This window comes from Camelus dromedarius, chromosome 11 (genome assembly GCF_036321535.1).
Source record: "Camelus dromedarius isolate mCamDro1 chromosome 11, mCamDro1.pat, whole genome shotgun sequence".
Classification (NCBI taxonomy): Eukaryota; Metazoa; Chordata; class Mammalia; order Artiodactyla; family Camelidae; genus Camelus; species Camelus dromedarius.
In genome coordinates, this window is record NC_087446.1 from 50,206,216 (window position 1) to 50,230,394 (window position 24,179).

Here is a 24,179-nt window from a genome sequence, read left to right on the forward strand (position 1 = left end):
ACAATGCTTATTTGGGCATTTCTTATTTTCCTGTTGGATCTTTTTAAGCAAATTTCTCAATTTAAAAAGGTCAGTAGATTTGTTAAACAGCTACAGCAAGACTTAGTGATGAGTCCTTAGGAGTACAGAAAGTTTAGCATGAAATTTTTTTTACATGCCAGCTGGAAATCACCCATTTTACCCAGAAGGTCACATCATATGCTCATATGTGAAATTTACATGCATCCTTGATCACTAACGTTTAGTTAGCTTCCAGCTATCAAGACTCTTAAAGCAATGCGCAAATGGAAGCTCAGAAATGACCTCATCAGACACACTCCAGCTGTCCCTTCATGAAACCACCCCTCTCTCCTCCTTCATCAACTTTATATACTCTAATTAATATTTCACTTTATCCCTTTGAAAAAAATTCAAACAGAATATTTAATGACAGAGATGGCAGTACCAACATATTATTAAGACAATTTTGAATGTTCCTACAAAGATTTACCAGTCAAATCCTGGCCTATATATCTTCTACATATTTAATCTGATAAAATAGCATGGTACAAAAAGTGTGTCAGTGTAAATGATAAATATTTAACTATTCTATGTGAATAGCTGAATCTGTTGTTTGCTTGGGGTCTGGATTATGAAAGCAAGGCTACCATGTACAGTTTTATAGTTTGTGCACTGCACAACTCTACTGGACACCATTTACAATCTACAGTAAAAATTATGGCCCCTAGAGGAGTACATATAATTGATGTGTGAGAAGCTTTCGAGGCCACATCTGGGCACCATGAGAAAGGCTGCCAGGATTAAACAGAGGAGAGACTTAGCACTGACAGCACAAACTTGCTATCCCTTATGGAGGAAAAAAGCCTTGACTTTTCAGGATTCACAAGCATGGAATCAATTCCCCATGACTGGCTGTGGGCAAGTTACTTAACCTCTCTGAACTGGTTCACGTATTGATAAAAGGGTGAAGAAAAGACCCTGCACCAAGGCCAGCAAGACTAGGATTTGATGAAATGATATATTCAAAGCACCTGGTTTTTTAGGTAATAGTTTTAAGTTTTTAAAACACCTTTCTAGGATTACAAACCTTTCTTAGAACACAATTTTAAAGTTACTGGGAACTACTCTACCTGGAAAGCCATGAATTAGACACACCACCTATCATTCTTTTATTTCACAACCATTCGTTGAGCCACTTCTGCATTATAGGCATCGTGAGAGTCACTGGAGGAAAAATGATTACACTATGGGCTGCAGCCAAGCGATTTTCTGGACTTTCTTTCCTTATCCTCAAATACAGAAAGTTAAATGGGATGTCTTTTAGATCCTTTACAATGATGCAGTTTTGTGGAGGGTCTCTATTAGACACTAAAGAAAAAGATATAGATTATCACTGCTTTCTAGCCCTGATAGATTGATCATATATATGTATTCCTTTCTTTCTCACTTTCAGGAGTACAAGGAGACTATGAATAAGAAATATTGAAAAGTTTTCATCTTCTATTATTAACATCTCTGTAAAAAGACCATCAAAGATTATATTTCAATGGTGGAGAGTTTATTTGTATATTAACATTTTAGATTTTTATTACTTTGAATGCCTAATTTCAAGAACATGTTAACAGCCCTGATTGCAGCCTTGTGATCATCTCTGTTATGTCTAAAGATCAAACTCATTTGGAAAAAAAGAGAAAATAGTGTAGGCCAGCTCAATAGAACACCAATGTAAAAAGAAAAAAAAAAAAACCCACTAAAATAGAAATAGAAGCAAATAGAAAAAACTGTACAAATTATTTTGCTTTCCACCCCAAAAAGCAAAAAGTACTTTGCCAAACTCAGTAGAAAGCATTTATATTTACACTTGAAGCTCAAACTTTAACCAAAAGATACCTTAAAATATCCATGTGCATTATTTCTCTGTCCCAGCCAAAACGTTGTGCCCAGAGGCAAGTCTGTGGAAGGCTTTTCCACCACTCTTTCATATATTCTGCAGAAAAGAAACAGCATGTAAGTAATGTGAGTTTACAGTCATTTTTCAGAATCTTCCATTTCCTGAACTGGGGACACTCCACTTACTTATTGCAGTCGACGTGTAATACCAAGTGGGAGGCACTGATGGCCACGGACAGCCTGTGCCACTTATCATCAGCCAAAATGTAGGGGAACACTTCCGTGTGAGGGTGGTGGCTGCCTGAGCGGTAGTGTAGTCTGACTTCATTCCGATGGCCACTGCTCTCCAGTTCCAGGTACCTGCACAGAGAAGAAGAGTCATATAAATAATTGACACAGAATGGCCATCATTAAAAAGCCCACAAATGATAAATGCTGGAGAGGGTGTGGAGAAAAGGGACTCCTCCTACACTGTTGGTGAGAATGTAAATTGGTGCAGCCACAATGCAGAACAGTATGGAGGTTCCTTAAAAAAATGAAAATAGACTTACCATAGGATCCAGCAATCCCACTCCTGGGCATATATCCAGAGAAAACTCTAATTTGAAAAGATACATGCACCCCAATATTCATAGCAGCACTATTTACAATAGCCAAGACATGGAAGCAACCTAAATTTCCATTGACAGATGACTAGATAGAGCAGATGTGGTGTACACACACACACACACACACACACACACACACACACACACACACACACACACACACACACAGGAATACTACTCAGCCATAAAAAAGAATTAAATAATGCCATTTGAAGCAACATGAATAGACCTGAAGATTGTCATACCAAGTGAAGTAAGCCAGAAAGAGAAAGAAAAATACCATATGACTTGTATGTGGAATCTAAAAAACAACACAAATGAACTTATTTACAAAACAGAAACAGACTCAGAGACATAGAAAAAAAAAACTTATGGTTACCAGAGGGGAAAGGGGGTGGGAAGAGATAAACTGGGAGTTCGAGATTTGCATACACTAACTACTATATATATAAATTAGATAAACAACAGGTTTCTACTGTATAGCACAGGGGACTATATTGAATATCTCATAGTAAGCTATAATGAAAAAGAATATGGAAAGGAATATATGCATGTATATGTATGACTGAAACATTATGCCGTACACCAGAAACTGACACAACATTGTAAGCTAAATATAAGTCAATAAAAAAGTTATAATATAAAGAAAAATGATTGGCAGGACCTCTGTTTCCAGAAAGATGAATCAGATGTACTTTTCCTATTCCTCTCAGTAAGTGCTACCAAACATTCTACTGTAAAACAAACAATAAGAGTCTGAAACATGGAGAAAATATTTTGAGGGGGAACCAGCAAAGGCAAACATAGGCCATGAAATTAGAGGAGAAAAAAGGGCAAGTCATGTCCTAAAGGCCGAGAGATGAAGAAGACGCCTCGAGAAAGAGGGAGCAGTCAACTGCATCAATCAAACGCCGCTAACAGGTCAAGTAAGATGAAGGCTCAACCACTGGATTTAGTAAAACAGAGGTGTTTGGTGACCCTAACGCTATTTCAGAAAACCTCAGAGAAGAAAGCCTACTTGAAGTAGGTTCGAGAAAGCGTGGGCAGAGATAAATCAGAGACAAGTTACAGACACTTCGGGAGAAATGGGAAGATAGCTTCTGAAAGACATGATATCAAGGAAAGTCTTTCTGTATTTTAACTGGTAAGAAATAAAATACTGGAAATAATCCTGCAGAAGAAGGAAATTAACCATAATTGGAAGAGAGAAGAAATTAGAATAAAGCAGAAACCATAAAATAAAATATAAATTAACTACATTTTAAGTACAAAAAATTTTGAAATTTCTCAATGGAAAAGATACTATAAATAAAATTAAGACAACAAATGACATTCTGTAAGACAAGATGAAATGTATACATATCAAAAGTTAATGTTCACAATACATAAAGAACACCCACAAATCAATAAAAAAGCAACTCAGTGGATTCACCCATTAGATTAGCAATAATCAAAATGATTAATGATACCCAGTGTCAATAGGAATGTGGGGATAAGCACTCTGATCCACTATTTGTGGTCAAATTAATTGACAAGGACTTCTTGAAAGGCAATCTGATAAAACTATGAACACATTAAATGTGCATACTCTTTAAATCAGCAATTCCAATTCTAGCCTGCAATTAACAGCACAAATTAACAATGACGTATGCAGAAGGTACTCACTGCAGACTTGAAATTGTGAAAATCTGATATAATACCGAGTTTCTGCTCACAGGGGAATTATAACACATCCATATTCTGGAACACTATGCTACTCGCTGAAAGAATGAGGTTCTGACATGAAACAATGCCAAAGTTAACTATCAAGTAAACTAAAAAAAGCTCTACTGAATCCCATTTAGTTTGACAAAACTGTGTGTGTGTGTGTTTAGAAAAAAGATCAAAATATGTGCCAAAACGTTAACCGTCGTCACCTCAAGGGAGTGAATTTAGGGGAAAAGGATGTGAAGAACCTTCTCAAATATTTTTACAACCTTGAATGTTCTTTATTAATTATGTATTACTTCTTTAATATAATATATGCAAACACATATGTAGTAAAAGTTCTATTTTAAGTTAAAATAATAAACTAAGTAGTCAAGAATATAAATCATGTTTAGAACTTATTAAGGATAAATAGAACACCAAAGAACTTATTAAGGATAAATAGAACACCAACTTGTTTGGGTTTAGATCCAGAAGATACCCAATCAGAGAATCCTTTCTGTCTTATTATTTGATAATAAGTATTCATAATTTAATCAACTCTACTAGTGAAATCTATAATGATGGAGAGGTGTTTGCATTTAAAAAAAACACCTGCAAACACATCGCCCCACTGTTCTGTAACTACAATTCTTAACACACGGAGGCAAGAACCTTAGCACTGTTGTCGGTCAGGTCTCCTCCTCTGGACAGTATTAGAAATGTCTCCTGTATTGGAGTCCTAAACTTGAGGCATTAACAGCATCCTTTGATAACAAGGAGGCTGACGCAAGGCTCCCCAAAAAGAACAACCCTTCAGAAGTTAAATATTTTACTAAAAGTTACATTTGTATTAGCATCATTCACTTGTTCTTTTTCAATGAAATGAAATAGATAAGTCATCCACAAAACACATTCAGTGAAGAAAAAAATAATGATATAAAACACTTAGAGGTGTGCCTGGCATGTGGTTAATATTCAATAACTACTAGCTCTCATTAAAAGAAGGGAAATCAGGTTGAAAGAAGTCAATCCAAATCTTCAAAACCAGTCACTATTAAGATGCACAAAATCATACGAAAACATCACATTACAGGAAAATATGATTATTGCATAATTATAAGTTTAAAAGTATCTGTGATGAACACTAGGCATATTTCAATGAATCTTTTATCTATTAACAGTTACATTCATCTCCAGAACTCCACACCTGTACCCCACTGGGCGGCATCTCAGTGAGAGGCAGGCCTGGACCTCCTCACCCCTCCCCTCACCCCAAAGCTCAGCAGATCAGTGTGGTTAAGCCCCCAAGCCTTAAAGTCTGACCTCCTGGTTCACATCCTGGCAGCCTTCCTAGCAGTGGCAAGCCGCATCACCTCTCTGTGCCTCATCTGATTACTCAACTGCAAAACAGGGATATGAATTGTACTTGCCTCAGAGGTCTTCTGGGAGGATTGGAATGAGTTAAGAAAGCACTTAGAGCACTACTTGACACACACAAAACATGTCAGCTATCTTTTTCATTTCAAAAAGCCAAGGTCAAATTTTGTCTCTTCCTTCCTGGTGGTACAGCCACAGGCAGGCCCACGACACATCCCAGCAACCTGATACTCTTCTTCCAGACTGGGTATCCGGATGCAGCACAGCAGGGAAGGGAAGGAGGAGGGACCCCTGCATGGTGGCAGGGCAGCAGCATCGCAGTCAGCTATACTGAGGTCACTCTGCATCTTGCTTCTCGTTTGCTAGTCCACCAGGGCTGCCTTTGGTTATTGCCTGCTCCAAACGCAGGTGCCCCAAGCCTCCTATCAGTTCTGTTAAACTGCCCTCCCCACCCACCCCCTCCAAAGTCCCCTTACGAGCCAGAACCCTAATTAATACATTACAATTGTGCACACGGGGAAAATACATAATTGGAATAAAATGTATCAACATTTTTAAAAGCTATTGAGTGGTAGAATCATGTGTGATTTTTAACCTTCTCTGCATTGCCCTTTATTTCCCCCTTTTAGATTTAATGAGCATTTACTATCTTAAATTAAAATCACATTTCAAATCCCAAGAAGATAATTTGTCACACTGCAACATATCATGTCTCCCTGATTTGTTATTCATAATTTTGAGAGGTAACTAAAACCAGAAATAAAGTTCACCCTTTATCATAATTGATGCCCTTGTTAATCAAATATCCTTTGCAATGGCAGAAATATAAACTAAGATTAGGCTTCAGAGAAAGAGGCAATGGTGGCAGGACATCAGTCATTTTAACAACCTCCTTCATAACTCAAGATCAAAGGATTAAAAATAAGGTCATGTCTCATCTGACGAAAAGGTTGCATGCAACATGAAATGAGAATTTTTCTGCTGCCTTAAATTGAACCTACATAGAAAAATGATCAGATCATCTCAGAACATTAAGCCATAATCCAGGTGTAAATTCATCACCTGAAAAAAAGCCACATGCACTTTTAGTGCCAGATGCATTCTTACTGTGGTTCACAGCTGGTACAGTTGCAAAGGAGTCACATGCACAAGCTTTGGAATCGAAAAATCAGCTCCGCCTCTAGCTACTACCTATGACCTGACCTCTCACTGCCTCAGTTTCCTCATCTGTAAAATAAGGATTCAACGTGACAATCCATATAAAGCATGGCGTCTGAAACAAAATGAGCACTCAGTAAATGGTAACTATTTGTATTATTTGTCAATAATCCCAAACAGGCATCATTTATAAAGTCCAGCTTCCTTATAGCCAATTCTGTGAACAACAAGCAATTTGAATACATTTTTAAGGGAAGTACTAGGACCTCGTGCGTGCTAAGCGTGCACTCTACCACTGAGCTATACCCACTGCCTCTAGAAAACATTTTTTTAGTTGAAAAAATGGAGAAACTGAGAGGTATAAGTTACAGGCAAGACAGAAGATTATTGCACTTTCATAGAAACCGGCTGACAGCATTATGTTGGCTGTAGAATAACAAGTAAAACATGAAACGTGAAGTCCAGTAGTACGGCCAGAATTATTGTGTGTTAGGCGGCTGCGTTCGTCTAATATGGCTGTTTCACCTCGCCTTTTCCAATGATGCCCTCAAATACTGAGAAAGATGGAAGAGAGGGGAGTAAAAGAGATCGTCTTGGGCATCCCTCATTAGAATCATATTGATTCTATTTTTGTTCATTTGTTTTCAATGGTATTTGGTCATCAGCAAGGCTGTATAATGTAGCAAATTAAAAGATCTCAGAGTCTTACTCCTGTCTCCACAGTTCATCAACAGGACAAGTTAAAAATCTTCTCCAAGTCTGTTTCTTTCCTTATCAAATAGGGGTAATAAGAGCTGCGACCTTCACAGTGAAAAAAAAAATGTGACAATGAATATATGTATGTTCATGTATAAGTGAAAAATTGTGCTCTACACTGGAATTTGACACAACATTGTAAAATGACTATAACACAATTTAAAAAATGTTAAAAAAAAAAAAAAGAGTTGTGATCTTATACGGTCATTTTACAAATGAAGTAAGAGTTACAAGTACTTACTTTGCACAGTCCTGATAAAGAGTAAGCACTCCACACAGGTTATGATTATGTTTCTATTTCCTATGACATATTTCTGCATGTTATTTAAACACCTGTAATTTCAAGGTTGATTTTAACTTCAGCATGAATATCAGACAGAAAGTAATTTAATGAGAATCTACCCAAGTAACGAAGCTTGAATCTCATCTCTGATATTCCCATCAAATGGTCATCTAGTTTGTTTGAATTCATCTGGTGACCAATAATTCATGACTTCATAGGGTCGATCATTTCATTTTTATAAAACAAAGACCTTCCTTCTCTTAAACCATAAAAGGAAGACTATTTTCTAAACTGTGACTTATTCGTTCATCTATTCCAGCGAATATTTACTATGGGCACTGAGAATATGACAATGAATAAGGCCAAATAACACTGAAGCTTAGAGAGCCTCAACAAGAAGCACATTATTAACAGAAAATTAAGTTTAGCTATTTCAAAACTAATAATAATACTACTATGAAATTCTTGCTGCAAGGAGAGGGATGTAGCTAGATCAGTGAGGATAAAAAAGCTTCTTCATAAATAATATAACCAGGAGCCAAAATTATATCACCAAGGGGAAAGATCGGTAGCAAATGGAACTGATTCATGATTGAAGCCCTGGGATCGAACATGACAGCTTGAATAACAACCTCTCCATCTTATTACCCCAGATAATTGTGTTTACAATAAAATAAAAGGAAAAATGGCCGTTCATGAAATGGAGGTAATTTATTACTACTAATGATGAGGCCATCATGACACAAAAATGTTCTAAGAAACAACACTTTGAGCTATGATCCTGGAGGGGAGGAGAATTTAGTGGCATCGTGGGTATTTTTAAACTATCACTTTGAGAAAGGTCTTGTACAAGGATGGAGAAAGAACAGATATGATAAAGCACTGATAATAAGGGAGTACTCACTCCACAGCACGGGGCACTCACAAAAGTCAAGGAGCTGAAATGAGTTGTTGGAAATCTACTGAATGCCAGGTCCTCTCATAACCTCAATTCACTTAGTTGTGACTGAGACCAGGCAGGTAGAAATTAGAAAAAGACTGGAGAGAAAGAGTACTAAGAAGTGGCAGACTCAGAGATGAGTCTCCCCTGCTTTATCAAGAATGAACAGAAGAACACACCGGCACGCGCAAGGTTGAGGAAGACTAACTGGAGAGGTTGGACTGCTAGAAATTACCATACTAAGTAAAGTGAGTCAAGCAGAGAAAGACAAATATTACATGATATCACTTACATGTGGAATCTAAAAAATGATATAAATGAACTTGTTTACAAAACAGAAATAGACTCACAGACATAGAAAACAAACTTATGGTTACCAAAGGGGAAAGGTGAGGAGGGATAAATTAGGAGTTGGGGATTAACAGATACACACTACTGTATATATAATAAACAACAAGGATCCACTGTATAGCACAGTGAACTGCATTCAATATCTTATAATAACCTCATAATTGAAAAGAATCTGAAAAAGAACATATACACATATATATGTATAACTGAATCACTTTGCGATATACCTGAAACTAACACAACATTGTAAATCAACTCTTCTTTAACTGAAAAAAGATTTTCTTAGAATTCAATGTGCAGTGTGAGAGAATCAAGGAACACTTCATAGTTTTTGGCTTGAATAAAACTAAAGTTGCTTTACATGAGATGAATAATCTACAAATAAACAAAAATAACAATAATAACTATGGCAAACATCGTATTTAAAGATGGAATATCAAAAGCATTCCCCACAAGATTGGGAAGATTAAGATGCTAGCACACTTTTACTCCATATTTATTCCATATTGAATTGAATAGCCAGGGCAAAAAAGAAAGGAAAAAATCTTAAATGTATGAGAATTGAAAAGAAAGAACTATGACTGTTATTGGTAGTCAATATTATAATAAATAATAAATGAATTCATGAATAAATGAATAATAATGAATTATGAATTAATTTGACAAAGATCACTGGAAGATTAATGTGCAAAACTCACTTGTATTGCTAACAACTAGAAAATAAAATTTAAAATGCACCAATTAAATTAACATCAAAACATCACATACCCCAGAATAAATTTAACAGAAAACGTGCAATAACTCTATAAAATAAATGAAATAAAATGTTACATGAAATCTTACTGAAAGAAATTTTAAAATCTCTAATGGAGATACATAAATCATCCCTCAAATTTAAATGTAGTTTAATGAGATTCCAACCAAAAATCAAGCTGACTCTAGAATTACAAGCATGTATAAAATGTGAAAAATGCAAGTATATCCAAGATATTCTTGAAGAACAACAACAAAATTTGGAGGGTTTATGCTACCATATCTAAAATTATTATAAAACCACAGTAGTTAAACCTGCAATAGAAATACGGACTAACAGGGCCATACAGATAGCTTAGAAACAGGCCCATACATATAGGTTCAGCTGATTATAGCAAACGTGACTATAATTCTTAGAGAAAATAATGGTTGTTTAAAAAAACTGGGGAGCATCAATTAATATCCATATGGGAAAAAGGAGACCTTTGCAATGATTCTCAACTTATATTTACGACCTATGAGTACAGGCTATGTACAATAAGACCGTCACTCCCTGAGAACTCAGGGTGTCTACTGGGAGACTAGATTCATCCCATCCCACTCCTGAAAGCATCTCCAAACCTATTCTGCCTCTGGTCCTTGTTCCAATGTGAAGATGTTAATGATACTTGAAAGGAAGGTAAAGTCTCACCCTTCACTAACTCTCCAAGAGGGGTTTACACTGAAGTGTGGTAGGTTGAGAAAGGGTCACTGCATTCTTTCCTTCTTTCTAAAACTTTTCCAACGTACTATCCCCATACTATATAATATATAACATTCTTCTCATTTCAGAAATGGTCATACTTTTTTCTATACAACTCAGATTAACATATTAAGAGGAAAATTAGAAGATCTGGTGATTTACATATAAGCATCAGCAGTTCTGTGTTAAAAGACTTTAAGGAGTTGTGTGTGTGTGTGTGCGCGCGCATGTGTGTGTGTTTAATATAGTTAAGTAATGAAATACATTTGATCTCAAGGGATTTATCAACTGAGGTATCACTTCATTTGAACTTAAAGGTGAAACTCCTACAGAAGAGTTATTTTTAAAGACCTATATAAAAACATAAATTTCTTCCCTGACTGGGTATATGTAATTCTATTTCTGCAGGAAGGAAGTAGAGTGAATTATCCCTGGATTTGGGGAACCATCCATGATGGATGTTAATGGTCAAGCAGGGTTCAAAAAATAAAGAAATTATATTTTGCACATCAAATTGTCAGAACACATCCACTTTAATATGAAAGGATCTATAAATATATACACGTAGATAAGTAAGAAGACAGTAACATGCTTACTGAGGAATCATTAGTTACTTGATCACCTAGTGCATAAGATATTCTGTGCTTAATTTTACTTTAAAAAAATCAGTATTATGCCATTTTTTAATTTCTGAATTTGGCTATATAGGTCAAACTCTTTTGTTAAAAGGAAAATAAATTCATCTTTTCTGTATGTAGTTTTACTTGTTAGAATGATTTAAGTCAGCCTGAAGGAAAGAACTTGGTGATCTCTTAAAATTCATATACATTTACAAACAAATTAAGTATTATTGTAGTTTTGTATGAATTGGGATTTGTGTTTGTGTGAGTGTGTATTTATATATATATATAATTTATATATATATATATATATATATATATAAATTAAAAGAAAAAATATTTTTCTCAATCATGCATGCCACAGTGGTGTTATTTATACTGCATCAACTGCAACAGGCCATGATGGTGCTATTGAAATAAAGAAGTAAATTTTAAGAAAAAATATTTCTAGATGAAAAATTATATATATATATATATATATATATATATATATATATTTATATATTTATATATTTATATATAAATATATGTATTCCCAAGAGAATATGTCAACGTTCTCTTCAATTTCCAGATACTTAAGTGGCTTTACAAGTGTATTAAGGCAAGCATGCAACTGCACTATTTTAAAGAATAAACAAGAAACAATATTTTGGAAGAAAATTATATTCCCAAGATGGCAACTTTTCATCTTCACCTTCACCTAAAAAGTGATTCATGATGCTTTTAGGAACACAACTATCTGAAGCGACTAAGTGACCCCCCAAGACCCTCAATGAACTTTGATTTCATGCAGTATTTTATTTGGTTTCAAATCTTCCCCTTAAATTAACATTTTGCTTTCCTAAGGTCCTAAAAAAATCGATAGGACTTCCTTGGGCCAATAGAGGTTGGCCTGTGTAGGAATTTCAGGCAGCTTTATATGTAACACATTCTGAAACTATGGGCAGACAATAAAGGAAAAGCACTGATGCATGTAAGACAGCTAGACGTTCTAGGCAGGCTGCATTTGAAAGGAAGGAATTAGTCACAGGGGAGAGTAAGCTGTCAACACTGCAGCGTTTGTTTTCTGACATGCTTCATGGGTCATCATGTCTCCTCTATTGTTCAAAATAAATAAGAGCCAAGGAGTAAGGCAACAGGATTCATGGGTCACCCACTGAGGTGACATTTCGCTCTCAGTGAGCCTATTACTTCAAGCATTCCCAATTGAAATGGGTACAGAACACCACTAACTAAAGAAAATAGATCCAGTCTGGCCCCAAATTCTAGCTATTATAGAAATCTTAAAAAGGTAGGAATCTTATGTTTAAGTTTTAGCATAAACTTTTTATGAAGAAGCAATTAAAAATTTAAAAAATATTTTTCCCAACCATCAGGCCACCAGGGCTTTATTTATACTGTGTCAGCCTCAGCAGGCCATGATGATGCCATTGAAATAAAGCAGTAAATTTTAAGAAAGAAAATTTCTAGATAAAAAATTTTAGGATAACAAAAAAAGTTAAATAGAGGGAAAATATATGATTGTTGTCTTCAACAGAAAGCAAGAGTGTTAACCCTGTCAATAGAGTTCTCGGGTTTTGAGGGAAGTAGAAAGGCCATGGGACTGCTCTAAAACATAGAGAAGTTGTCAAGTAGTGGTTAGGAGAACGGGCCCTGGAGCCAGGCAGCCTGGTTCAAATGTTGATTCTGCCACTTACTGTAACCTTGGACATAAGACAAACCCTCATGGCCCCATTTCCTTATCTGGAAAATAGGGATAATAATGGTATCTACCTCCAAGATGGTGACGCACGTTTAACGAGATTAATCCATGTCAGGTATTTAGGGGACTACACGACGCAAGGTAGGAACCTCGTAAAGTGTTCATCCTTATAATGCAGAGAAAACATTTCAATGAACCTAAGAAATCAACCAGAACCCGAGACCGAGTATCAGCAGGTGCTCTGCACTTCTCGTTCGGTCCCTCCTCAAATATCTACCAGCCATCTTGACCGTAGGCACTGTGCCAGGCACGAAGAATGCTGGGAAAAGAGACCACGTCCAGGCCCTCAAAGAGCTTCCCATTTCATCACCTTCCTGAGCGGACACTCCCCTGGATGATAATCTGCTGTAAATGAAGGCCTTCTTTTTTCATGTCTAGGATTTCTCCATTTCTGCCAAGACTTTATATTACATCACCATACATTTTTATACTGTTTTCATATTTATTAGTTCTTATTACTCTACACTATCAAATCTAGTTACAAATGGAGAGCTTAAACATAAGCAAATTTTTCTCACTCTGATTGAACAAAACTCCTGCATTAGACCTTGGATTCTGACAAATTGGAGAATACAAAGATTTTGTCATTTATTTATTTCAGTTACTGGTTAATGGAAAATAATCAATTTTTTTAATGAAGAATACATGCATTTTTAACCATTAGAAATGTCAAAAAATTAAAATTCAATAATTAGATGTCACAGAAGGCTAAATGTAAAAGCCCCTCAGCAAAATTTGCCCGCAAATGTAACTTATCTACACTCTGATCTTGTTTTTATAAATATCTGTGAATTTTGGTTCAATAAATGCAACACTATATATAAAGCTATAAAGACAAAGGTAGAAAAGTTAGGCAGATCATCTGTATGGAAATGAGATATGATTTTCTCCAAATTTCATTCAGTATAGATGAATAATTTTAATTAAAGAAAAATACAGTAGTTAACTTAAAAATGCCTTACATAGTGACTGCTGATATGCACTTAAAATGAGATGCAATAAAGTTTGAATTACCATTTTTAGGGATATATTTTACATGACATGTGTTCCTCAAGTTTTTGACAGTACAAAAAATGAATCTGAGTTAGAATGAGTTCAATTTTCCATTTTATCATTTTACTCATGTCACTAAGAAGCAATTGTATCTGATACAGGTGGGAACAGTCAGTGGATATTAAAGCGGGTGAGTGAAGGTCTGATGAGGAACAGAATATTGGAATAAAACTGAACTATCTCCCCATAAAATACTAATCAAAATCAAAGGGAAAAATACTGTAGAAGCTGGTGGATCACCAATTTGACCAGGTGACCAAGATTAATATCATCAATGGTAGAATGTATTGACATAGTATACCTCCAGATGTGGTCAACATCATTTCTGCTGTATTCCTCACAAGAATGCATGGCCTGAGTGATGAGGAAATATCAGATGGATCCAGATTGAGAGTGATAATATGGAATGAAATGCCTATACTTCTGAGACCATAAAGTATGCTAAAACCAGGGAAAGACTGGAGCTATTCCAGGTTGAAGGAGATAAGATGTGACAACCAAATGCAACATGTGTTCAAAAATGGAATCACAGACCAAGAAGGAAGAAAGAGGTGTATCACCTCACACCAGTCAGAATGGCCATCATTAAAAAGTCCACAAACAATAAATGCTGAAGAGGGTGTGGAGAAAAGGGGGCCCTCCTACACTGCTGGTGGGAATATAGTTTGGTACAGCCATTACGGAAAACAGTACGGAGATTCCTTAAAAAACTGAAAATAGAGTTACCCTGTGATCTAGCAATCCCCACTCCTGGGCATATATCTGGAGAAAACTCTAATTTGAAAAGATACATGCACCCAATGTTCACAGCAGCACTATTTACAATAGCCAAGATATGGAAGCAACCTAAATGTCCATCAACAGATGACTAGATAAAGAAGTTGTGGTATATTTATACAATGGAATTCTGCTCAGCCATAAAAAAAAATAGTAAAATAATGTCATTTACAACAACAAGGATGGACCTGGACATTGTCATATGAAGTGAATTAAACCAGAAAGAGAAAGAAAAATACCATATGATATCACTTATATGTAGAATCTAAAAAACAAAGACAAACTTATTTACAAAGCAGAAACAGACTCACAAACATAGAAAACAGACTTACAGTTACCAGGGGGAAGGGAGATAGGGAGGGATTAATTGGGAGTTTGAGATTTGCAGATACTAATTACTATATATAAAATAGATAAACAACAAGGTCCTACTGTATAGCACAGGAAACTATATTGAATAACTTGTAATAGCCTATAATGGAAAAGAATATTAAAAAAGAATATATATATATATATAACTGAATTACTATGCTGTACACCAGAAATTAACACAACATTGTAAATTGACTATACCTCAATAAAAAAATTTTAAAGAGACATTATTTATATAGTTGGTGAAATTTTAGTGGGGTCTGAAGATTGAATGATTTTGTGGTGTCAATGTCAACTTCCTGACTGGAATGTCTATGATGCTTACACAGGGAGAGTGTTCTTTTTTCTGTTTTTTAAGAAAGTACACACTAGGGTTTTTAAGGTGATAAGGGTATATTGTCAGTGAAAGGTACACTGGAATAAGAGATAGAAGGTGATACGGAGCAATTGAGCTAAAAATGTTATCAATTAGGAATCTGGTAAGAGAAGATGTGGGAGTTCTGTGTCCTGTCTTTGTAAATTTGTAGGTTTGAAATTTGTAAATTTGTAGGTTTGAAATTATTTCCGAAAAGTTTTTAATTGAAAGCAATCATTAAAGTGGGAACTCTCCTGCATACAACTGGCAGTGAGCTGACATTCTCAACATATAAGGCATTCTTACAAATAAGTAAGAAAAATGGCAAGACTTCCATGTAAAAATGGAAAAGGATATTTAGAAACTATTCATCAAGTCTCAGAGATGCTAGCAACTTACTAACAAGTATATAAAAAAGTACAAATTCACTAATATTCAAAGATCGGTAAATTTTAGAAATGATGGCCATTTTTCAGATGTCGTATTAGCAAAAATATTTTAAATATAATGCTCAGCGCGTCAAAGTGCATAGTTTAAGTCATTTGCAAAGTAAATTGTTTCCTCAAAACACGTCTTACTTCCCCTTTGGTGCTGCTCAGGGTATTTTTATTGGCTAAACTAAATGGATTTAAGCCAAAATATTCAGGGATTCATGTGTTCTGTGGTGCACCCAGCATCCTCAATAATAAACAGACATAATTTTTAGACCACCTAGAGTTTCAAATAACCAAAGGTTAAAGTACAAAGGAAACATGACAGCATGTCAATCGTCTCCTCCTTTCAAAATGCTCAATGGAAAAAAAAAATCACTAAAAAGAAGAAGCAAAATATGAAAGACTTTTATTCAACTATTACGAAATACATCAATACATCATTTCAACCACAAAAATATGACCCCCTGCCAAGATCAGTGGAATTCAAGTGTGTACACAATAGACAGGGAAGTAAGACTTCTCACGTAATGGAGATAACAGAAACCCCATGTCAATAAGGATGCCAAAATAATATTTTGCATGGACTTTGAAAAGGTACAGGCTTTACCACAACTACAAGAAATAACAAAACAAGTTACAAATAAGCTGAATTCTATTTCCTGTCACCTGATAATAAGAAAGATAATAAGAAAGATAATGCAGAAAGATCAAAATTTTCAAATGAACCCTTTGAAAAATGATTTTAAGTGACTGATCAAAGACCTAAAGAGCATTTGGGATGTTTCACACCGACATCAGAAGACTAAAAGGAGAAGAGTTTTAATACCAAAGAATTAAAATATATTACAACAATCCTTCAGCATTCATCTTGGAAAAGATCACTGAAATGTCAGTGCATATCAAGGTATGGCAGACAAAGAAAAGAGAGTTAAATGAACTTTGATGGCATCTTGAAAATGTTCTTATTATACTGAGTTGAATCCAAAAAACTCAACTTTCTTTCAGAAACAAAAGAGAGCACAATTTAAATTTAAATACTATGGAAGATGCTACTTTTGATATAAAACAGAATTGATTTTTCTGGTAATATATCAACCTAAGTCTTCTAAAAATTAGAAAATATAATGGGAAAATAAAGATCCCACCTGAGTAACAGCACAGACTGTAAGGTTCCTAACAACAACAACAACAAAATTAACACAATATGTATATGCCCTTTATGGAGATAATTATAAAGAAGACAAAAGTAGACAAGAAAGAAAATGGAGAGATAAGTCATATCTCTGAATTTTAAAACAATGAATACAGGGAAATTTAACACATATTAATCTATAAATGTGATATAATTACAATATAAATTCCAATGGAATTTTTTTCATGAAACTTATCAAATTGATTCTAAAGTTTATACCAAAGAATGAAGTTTCAAATGTAGCAAAAAAAATTATGAACAAACAGGAAAAGTAGAAACCTGAACTATACGACAGCAAGTCTTATAAAACTACAGTAATCAGAGTGGTACGGTTCTTACTGCAGGAGTACAAACACATCACTGGAATAGAATACAAGGCCCAGAAGCAGACCTCAGAACTGAAGAAGAGTTGGTCCTACATTTGGCACTACAAATATGTGAGAAAAGAATGAGCTGTTGGGTAACTGGCAATGGGAACACCAGTTTCACCTACTGGATGCACTACATGAGCGTACCCAGATCTAAGTTCAAGTTGTCAACTTCTTTTTCTTAATAGGCAGGACCAAAAAATTATTCATTGAGTAGAGTGGGGCAGATTAAGATGGAAGGTAAAATACAAAGGTATCATTGTACCCTTTACAGATCTTAAATTAAAACATCAATAGTAAACTAATCAGCAGTATTTGCATTAATGCCTATGTGTTAGTATTCATTGCAGAGTCAAATTTTGTGCTGAGATAATAATCTCGCCTTCACTGAAACAAACTCTTCAACATTCCAAGAAGACTGTCCAATAACATCAGGAACAGATGACATTTTTTCTTACTCCCCCCAAAGTGCCCAAACTCATGTCAAATTTTGTTCTATTTTATATAGCAGACCATGAATTTCTCACAAAGGAAATTTTAAATTTTACTCTTCTCCTGGAATTTTCTAATTGGCTTTCTCTTTTCTTTGAGAAGAAAATTACATATTCTTTCTTCACCATGTCATTAACATTACCTCACCCTTTTACAGATTGAAATTATTGCTTCCACTGCATATCAAGAAAACTTTGCATATCAAAAATCACCATAAAGACTTTAAGGCAAATGAAAAATATGGATGATTGGAGTTAATATTCTTATTAAACAGTCACTTAGATCAATAAGAAAATGTGAAAAATCGACAATGTATCTAAATAGGCTATTTACAGAAGAAGACATATCAATGGCCAGTAAACATATGAGAAAATATTCAACCTCACCAACAAAGTGCTTTTCACCTATTGGATTGGCAAATTTTTAAAGTCACTGTTGAAGAAAGTGGTACATAGGTACTTTAAACTGCTGATGAGATTATAATAAGTAAAACCTTTCCTGAAATAAGTATTATATATATGTGTATGTGTGTATTCATAGCTAGCACGCAGAATTACACACACACTAAATTGGATAGGTATATCTATATTTACACCTCTATTCAATATATTTTGAATATCACCTATGAATACATCAATATATTATAATATCATATTTGAACAGTGATTTTTAATTTTTTTGCATTTGCACTTCTAAACTGTGTACACTGAAAAGCTATATTTATAATATAAAAAAACCTATTTATGTAATTGTATTACTGTTACAAAAATAAACAGACTGATTGATGAAATGGCAGAGAGAGCCCAGAAATGATTTTTAATACAAATATAGGATTGCATTTATGATAAAGAAAGATGTTTCAAATGAGGGGAGAGGGAAGAGTTAAATAAATGATGTTGGAATCATCAGTTATCTGTTTGGAAAAAATGTTTAAAGCTTCATTTCTTACCTACTTGATAGTAAATTTTAGATGAATCCAAGCATTAGATGAAAAGGAATCTGTAAAAAATATATTTTAAGAAAGGAAGACTAACTGATTTCAAGATGAGAAAAGTCATTTTTAAATAAATAATCTACAAGGAATAAATTCATTGAAATAACAATTAAATAATAAAAACACACATGAATAAGAAGAGAACTGTAGAGACAATGCTTTGGGTAAAAAGGCTGGCTCTACCACTTACTAAGTGTGAGAACTTAAAGTCAACTGATTTAAACTCTGTGTCTAAATTATCTCATCTGTGAAATGAGAATAACAGTTGTTATCTCACCGGATTATTGTGAGGGACTGAATGGAATAAATGAAATAATTTTAGCTCAAGGATGTAAAATTACAGGACAATTACAATTAAAATTAATTTAATGGGCAGGAAGCAAAACAGAAAAAATAATTATAAAAAATTTAAAAACGATGACACATAGGAAGTCATTAGCCAAGATTATATAAACAATTAAGAAAATAACAATAGAAAAATAATGCCTATAAAAAGAATGTATAGGAACAGCAAAAATGAACAGCAAAATTATCTTTTAAAATTCAATCTCACTAGTAACCAAAGAAATGCAATATACTACGTCCCGACTCAAAATGGAAAAGATTTATTTAATGTGATAAAGCTGTTTTAGCCACAGGGAAACTCACATTCTCCTACTTGGTCTGTGGAACTTTACATTGGTACAAGATTTCTTGATGGTAATTAATTGGACATTGGGTATTTTTTTTAATCTTTTTTTCTGAAATACAGGAAAAAAACACTATTATAAACAGTTAGTAAACAAATTACATTTCTTGGAATTTATCCTAGAAAAATTCTGGGCTAATGACTGAAAAAAAAAAATCTTCATTCATTTCAGTATCATTTCATGAAGATTCTTTTTGAAGCATGATTAGATAGTAAGTAAATCATTTAGTCAGAAGCTTTTCACTGGAAGGCAATCAGGCAGAGCTACTGTTCCCTAAAATTTAAACATGTCAACATCATCAAAAGTTGTGAAAGAGGCAATAATAAAGTCACAAGTGCTTATCAAAGGGAAAAAAAAAAGAACTAAAATAACATTCTGAAACTTTTCATTCTCAAGTGAAGAAAGCAGTATTTAGAATCTTTTCCAATTATTAGAAATATTTTTTAATGCTAGGAAAAAATCTTAAAAAATTAGTAGCGAACTGATCTTTGTAGCTACATGGGCCAGTACAGCCAAGGTATTGGTATTCTGTCATGTGGAGTGAAGAAAGTAGATAATGAGGTACAAGACGGATGTGGATGCAACAGAAGGGTCTTGTAATGGTCTAAGATATTTGAGGCCCGGTAAGTGGACGAGGTCAAAACAGGAAGGAGCCTAGACACACCCCTGGCCCTCTGCATCTCTGTCCGCGGAGGTGAACACCCTAAATGTGTGATGCAGGCGGGGATGGCTGGTTAATCCCTGGAGGCAGCAGAAGCCACCAAAGGATTTTCTGTTGCCCCTACAGAAAGAGTGGAATGCTGACAGGAAGGAGAAGAATGCCTTGCTTCTTCAGCAGGGAAAGAGATCTGTGCTCCATGAAATAACCTCTATATATTAAAACGTGAAATTGACACAACATTGTAAACCGACTATACTACAACAAAAAAAAAGTGTACTTCCTTTCATCACTTCCCCTATATACAAACTTGGTACGTACAAGTAATCTGAGAAATCCTATTTGCTTGCCGGGTCTTAACTTTGAGTTTCTTTGATGAGCAACTCACTGTGCCTGCCTTGTAATGATAACGCGTACACTTAACCACATGCAAATACATATTGCAACTTTTCTAATCATAAGGCATTAAAATACACGTTAAAGATGCAATGTGGTTTGAGATAAATAATGACATAGAAACACACTTCAAGAGAATCAAATACAAGTTAAGTTTTTTAAATTATACAGAATTGGGGTTTAAAATTTTAATTTATAAATCCTATTATTCTTAATGTTATTTATGAAATGCAACCAAAAACTAAAGAGTGTAGTAGCTGCTATGTCAGTCTGTTCATTTTATCCATAATATGTAGTCATCTTTTTAATTCGGAACCATTAAGCCAAGCAAATATTGCCAGTAAGTTTATCTTTTAGTTAGTAATATCAAGAAAGAAATGGCTTAATATATGGCAAGCACTCACAAATATCAAGACTTATTTCACCAGCCTCATACATAAAGACATTCTTACTCACCCAGAATGTACAATAATTAAAGCTAAGAAAGTAGGAAAAAATCTCATTTACTTCACCTCAAGTTTATTAATATAGAAGATGATGGTCAACTGCAAAAGACAACTTTGTATTTATATATAAATCTACTGCCACAAATTATTTCCATGTAGGCTATTTGAAAACTATTCAAAGTCAGAAGCATAAATAATATTTAGGTATCAAAAAAATTCCTAATAATAACCTCATGAGAATCTATTTATATGCCTAAATCTCAAGACTATCTTAAGTAAAGAGAAGTGTTATAAAGCACAGAACATACGCTAGGGGGCTGTGCCAAACCTCTAAGGGACAACAAAAAGATTTTATTTATCCTGAAGAAATTGCAAATTTGTAAAAGTAAGAAAAAAAGAACAAAATTCTTTCAGAATTTGGGGAAATTTTCTCATTCATTTTTACTTATAAATATACTTTTGCTTTTCAAATGAGCCTCTACTGTTTTCCTATTTCTCTTCTTCTATATTTCTTGCCCAAATAGATAAGTGAACCAATATCTTAGAATTATTTCTTTGGTCTTCATTTTTTTTCCTTTCAAGACACAATAGCCAAAAAACTAATGATGAGAAAACTCCTTTGATCTGCCTGTGTCTTAATGATTTCAGATATAAAGTACCATATATAGTTACTTTACATAACTGTCTGTTGTTTCTAGGTAATTCTCATGTTAGCATTTCTCTGCACTAACAATGAAATATCAGAAAAGGAAAGTAAAAGACAGTGTTGGCTACACACACACAGAAAGTCAACAATCTCTTCACTGTGCTCACGCGAAGTCTGTAGTCCACTTTTAAGTATCAGCCCTGACTTGCAAAACACGATTTGAAACCAGCATCTCAGGTTGGAAGGCCTAATGAGACTGCTCACAGCGCACCGAGGCGCTGCTGGTGAGGTTCCCGGCCGTTTCATAATGATGTCACTTTGTCTGAAGCTGTGTTTCAGTACCAAGATTTGACTTAAGCCCTTTTCCAATCCTGAGATATTGTGATATCTGCCTTTCCTCCTGCCATCTTGCTCTCAGCTCACTTCAGACACCCCAGAACCCAGAGCCTGTCCATTAGTCTCGTATGTCCAGTCCAACAAAGTTGTGTGATTAGGTTTCCAGCTTTCACGCCGTGGCCGAGATGCTGCTGTACAGCTCATTACAGGTGTCATTATTCTCTAGGAAGTTGACTTACAGTCGTTTCGAGGCAGCGGCTACCAGTCAGAGAAACCCTCCAGTCTAGAGCTAATGATATTCAGGCTAGATTAGGCACCCTGCATCAGTACAGCAGTTTGAACCTTCTCCAGATCCTTTGCTCCAGCCTGGTAAAAACTTTGTGATGTCATTGACAATTCCCGATGTACTCATGATGCTCTTTCTCTTGATCTTTCATTCATTTCTTTATCCACAAAATATTCATTTAGCATCTAATTCTGTACTACAGCACAGCAGGTGAAATGGGGTGTGCAAGTTTAATGCACAATCCTTTACAGCAAAAAAAGAGAAATCTAATAAAAATTGTTATCAACTACATAAAAAATTTCACACAAAAACACAAGTACACCTGGGAAAAGGATTAGAAAGCCGCACCCCAGAGTGTTATGGTGGTTATCTCGAAATGTCAGAACTACAGGCAGTGGTGCAGGTGAACCCTGGCTCTTTGTTCTCTAGAGAAACAATTCTCAGATATTTGTTCATTTATCCATTTGTTTAGGAAAGACAGAAGAAAAGAAATGTGAAAAAAGTAAAGGCTCATTTAAAAGGAATATTTATCAATAAAAATACATTTTTTTAAAAAAAGCTCTGCTTTGTAGCATTTGATGATTTCCATGACCCACCTCAAGCTACAACAGTAATGTCAGACAGCTCACAAAGCTTCAACTCCGGTCAGCCAGTAGGACCCCGCCCCAGGACACTGCTGATTGGCTGAGAGACATCTTCTTCTTTATACTGTTCTTATCTTCAAAGCATCTTTAATAATAATAGTGGTTTGCCCCCCCCGGGACAGAAATTAGGTGGCCAAGGACGGGGGTAGAGGTAGACTTTTTTCCTTTATATCCTATAGTGCCTTTTAAATTTTGAACTACAGGATGTATTACTAATTTGTTTTTTAATTACAATTTAAATGTTTAAAACCTTCAACAAATACTTATTACAATTGCGATCGAAGGCAGTAAATTATATTTTAATGTCTCTTATGCAGTTAATACGTATGTATACATGTGAAACATGTAAATAACAAGGCAAGACGTTATGTTAGAATGCCAAAAGGAGGGGCCCAAATTTACAAACCGTGTGGAGGAGGAAATGAACATAAACGGGAAAGGTCAGTAAAAGCTTCGTGGAGATGTGAGTGAAGTTCTGAAGTGTGTGCGGCATTTGGACGAGCAGAAAGAAAGGAAGGGGGTGACACACAGATGATGAGCAGACTGGCCACTGTACTCGGCATTTCTACTCCTACAGAATGATGCCACTTCCCTCCATCTCCGCCAGTGCCCAGTGCCAGAGCTGACCTTCCCCACGGCCTCTATCTCTCAGACTTCTCCCTGCTTCATTCGGCATCAGAGCAAGCTTCACGACAGCCAAACATCTTAGGATAGCTCACTCCCATCAATACGCACGGAGATGAGACTGAAGCCAGGGACTGATGGGGGCGGGGGGTGTTTCACATCATCTCCAGTAATTAACACTGATGGTTACCTAGGGTTTGTTCAGTAGCCGGCACTCTGCGGTCAAACTCACAGAGCCTAATCCTCCTGCTGCCCTGCGTCCTACCACGCAGGCAAGAACTTGCAGTCAGCTGCAGCACCGTGATCTCACTCAACTCACTAGCAACTAGGAAATGTGCTTCCTTCGGCATGGGGAGAGCTCTTTCGTGAGTCAGGATGGACCTTCAGACAGCTGGACCTGCACCTAATCACTGCCAGCAAAGGATGACAGATCCTTGTTTATTTTGATGGGCATGTTTCAACATTTAACTGATTTATAGCTAACCATC

The 24,179-nt window shown here is 35.3% G+C and overlaps 1 protein-coding gene across 4 annotated transcripts in view; it reads right to left on the minus strand.

Moving 5' to 3' along the window:
* NELL2 (neural EGFL like 2) overlaps nucleotides 1–24,179 on the minus strand; it is a 288,111-nt gene that overhangs the window by 208,141 nt on the left and 55,791 nt on the right. For all 4 annotated transcript variants that reach the window (XM_064491793.1, XM_031462719.2, XM_064491792.1 and 1 more), the window contains exons 5-6: nucleotides 2,077–2,250; nucleotides 1,891–1,987 (exon numbers count right to left, since the gene is read on the minus strand). In XM_064491793.1, the coding sequence (XP_064347863.1) occupies nucleotides 1,891–1,987; nucleotides 2,077–2,250 (271 nt within the window). The remainder of the gene's footprint in view (nucleotides 1–1,890; nucleotides 1,988–2,076; nucleotides 2,251–24,179) is intronic.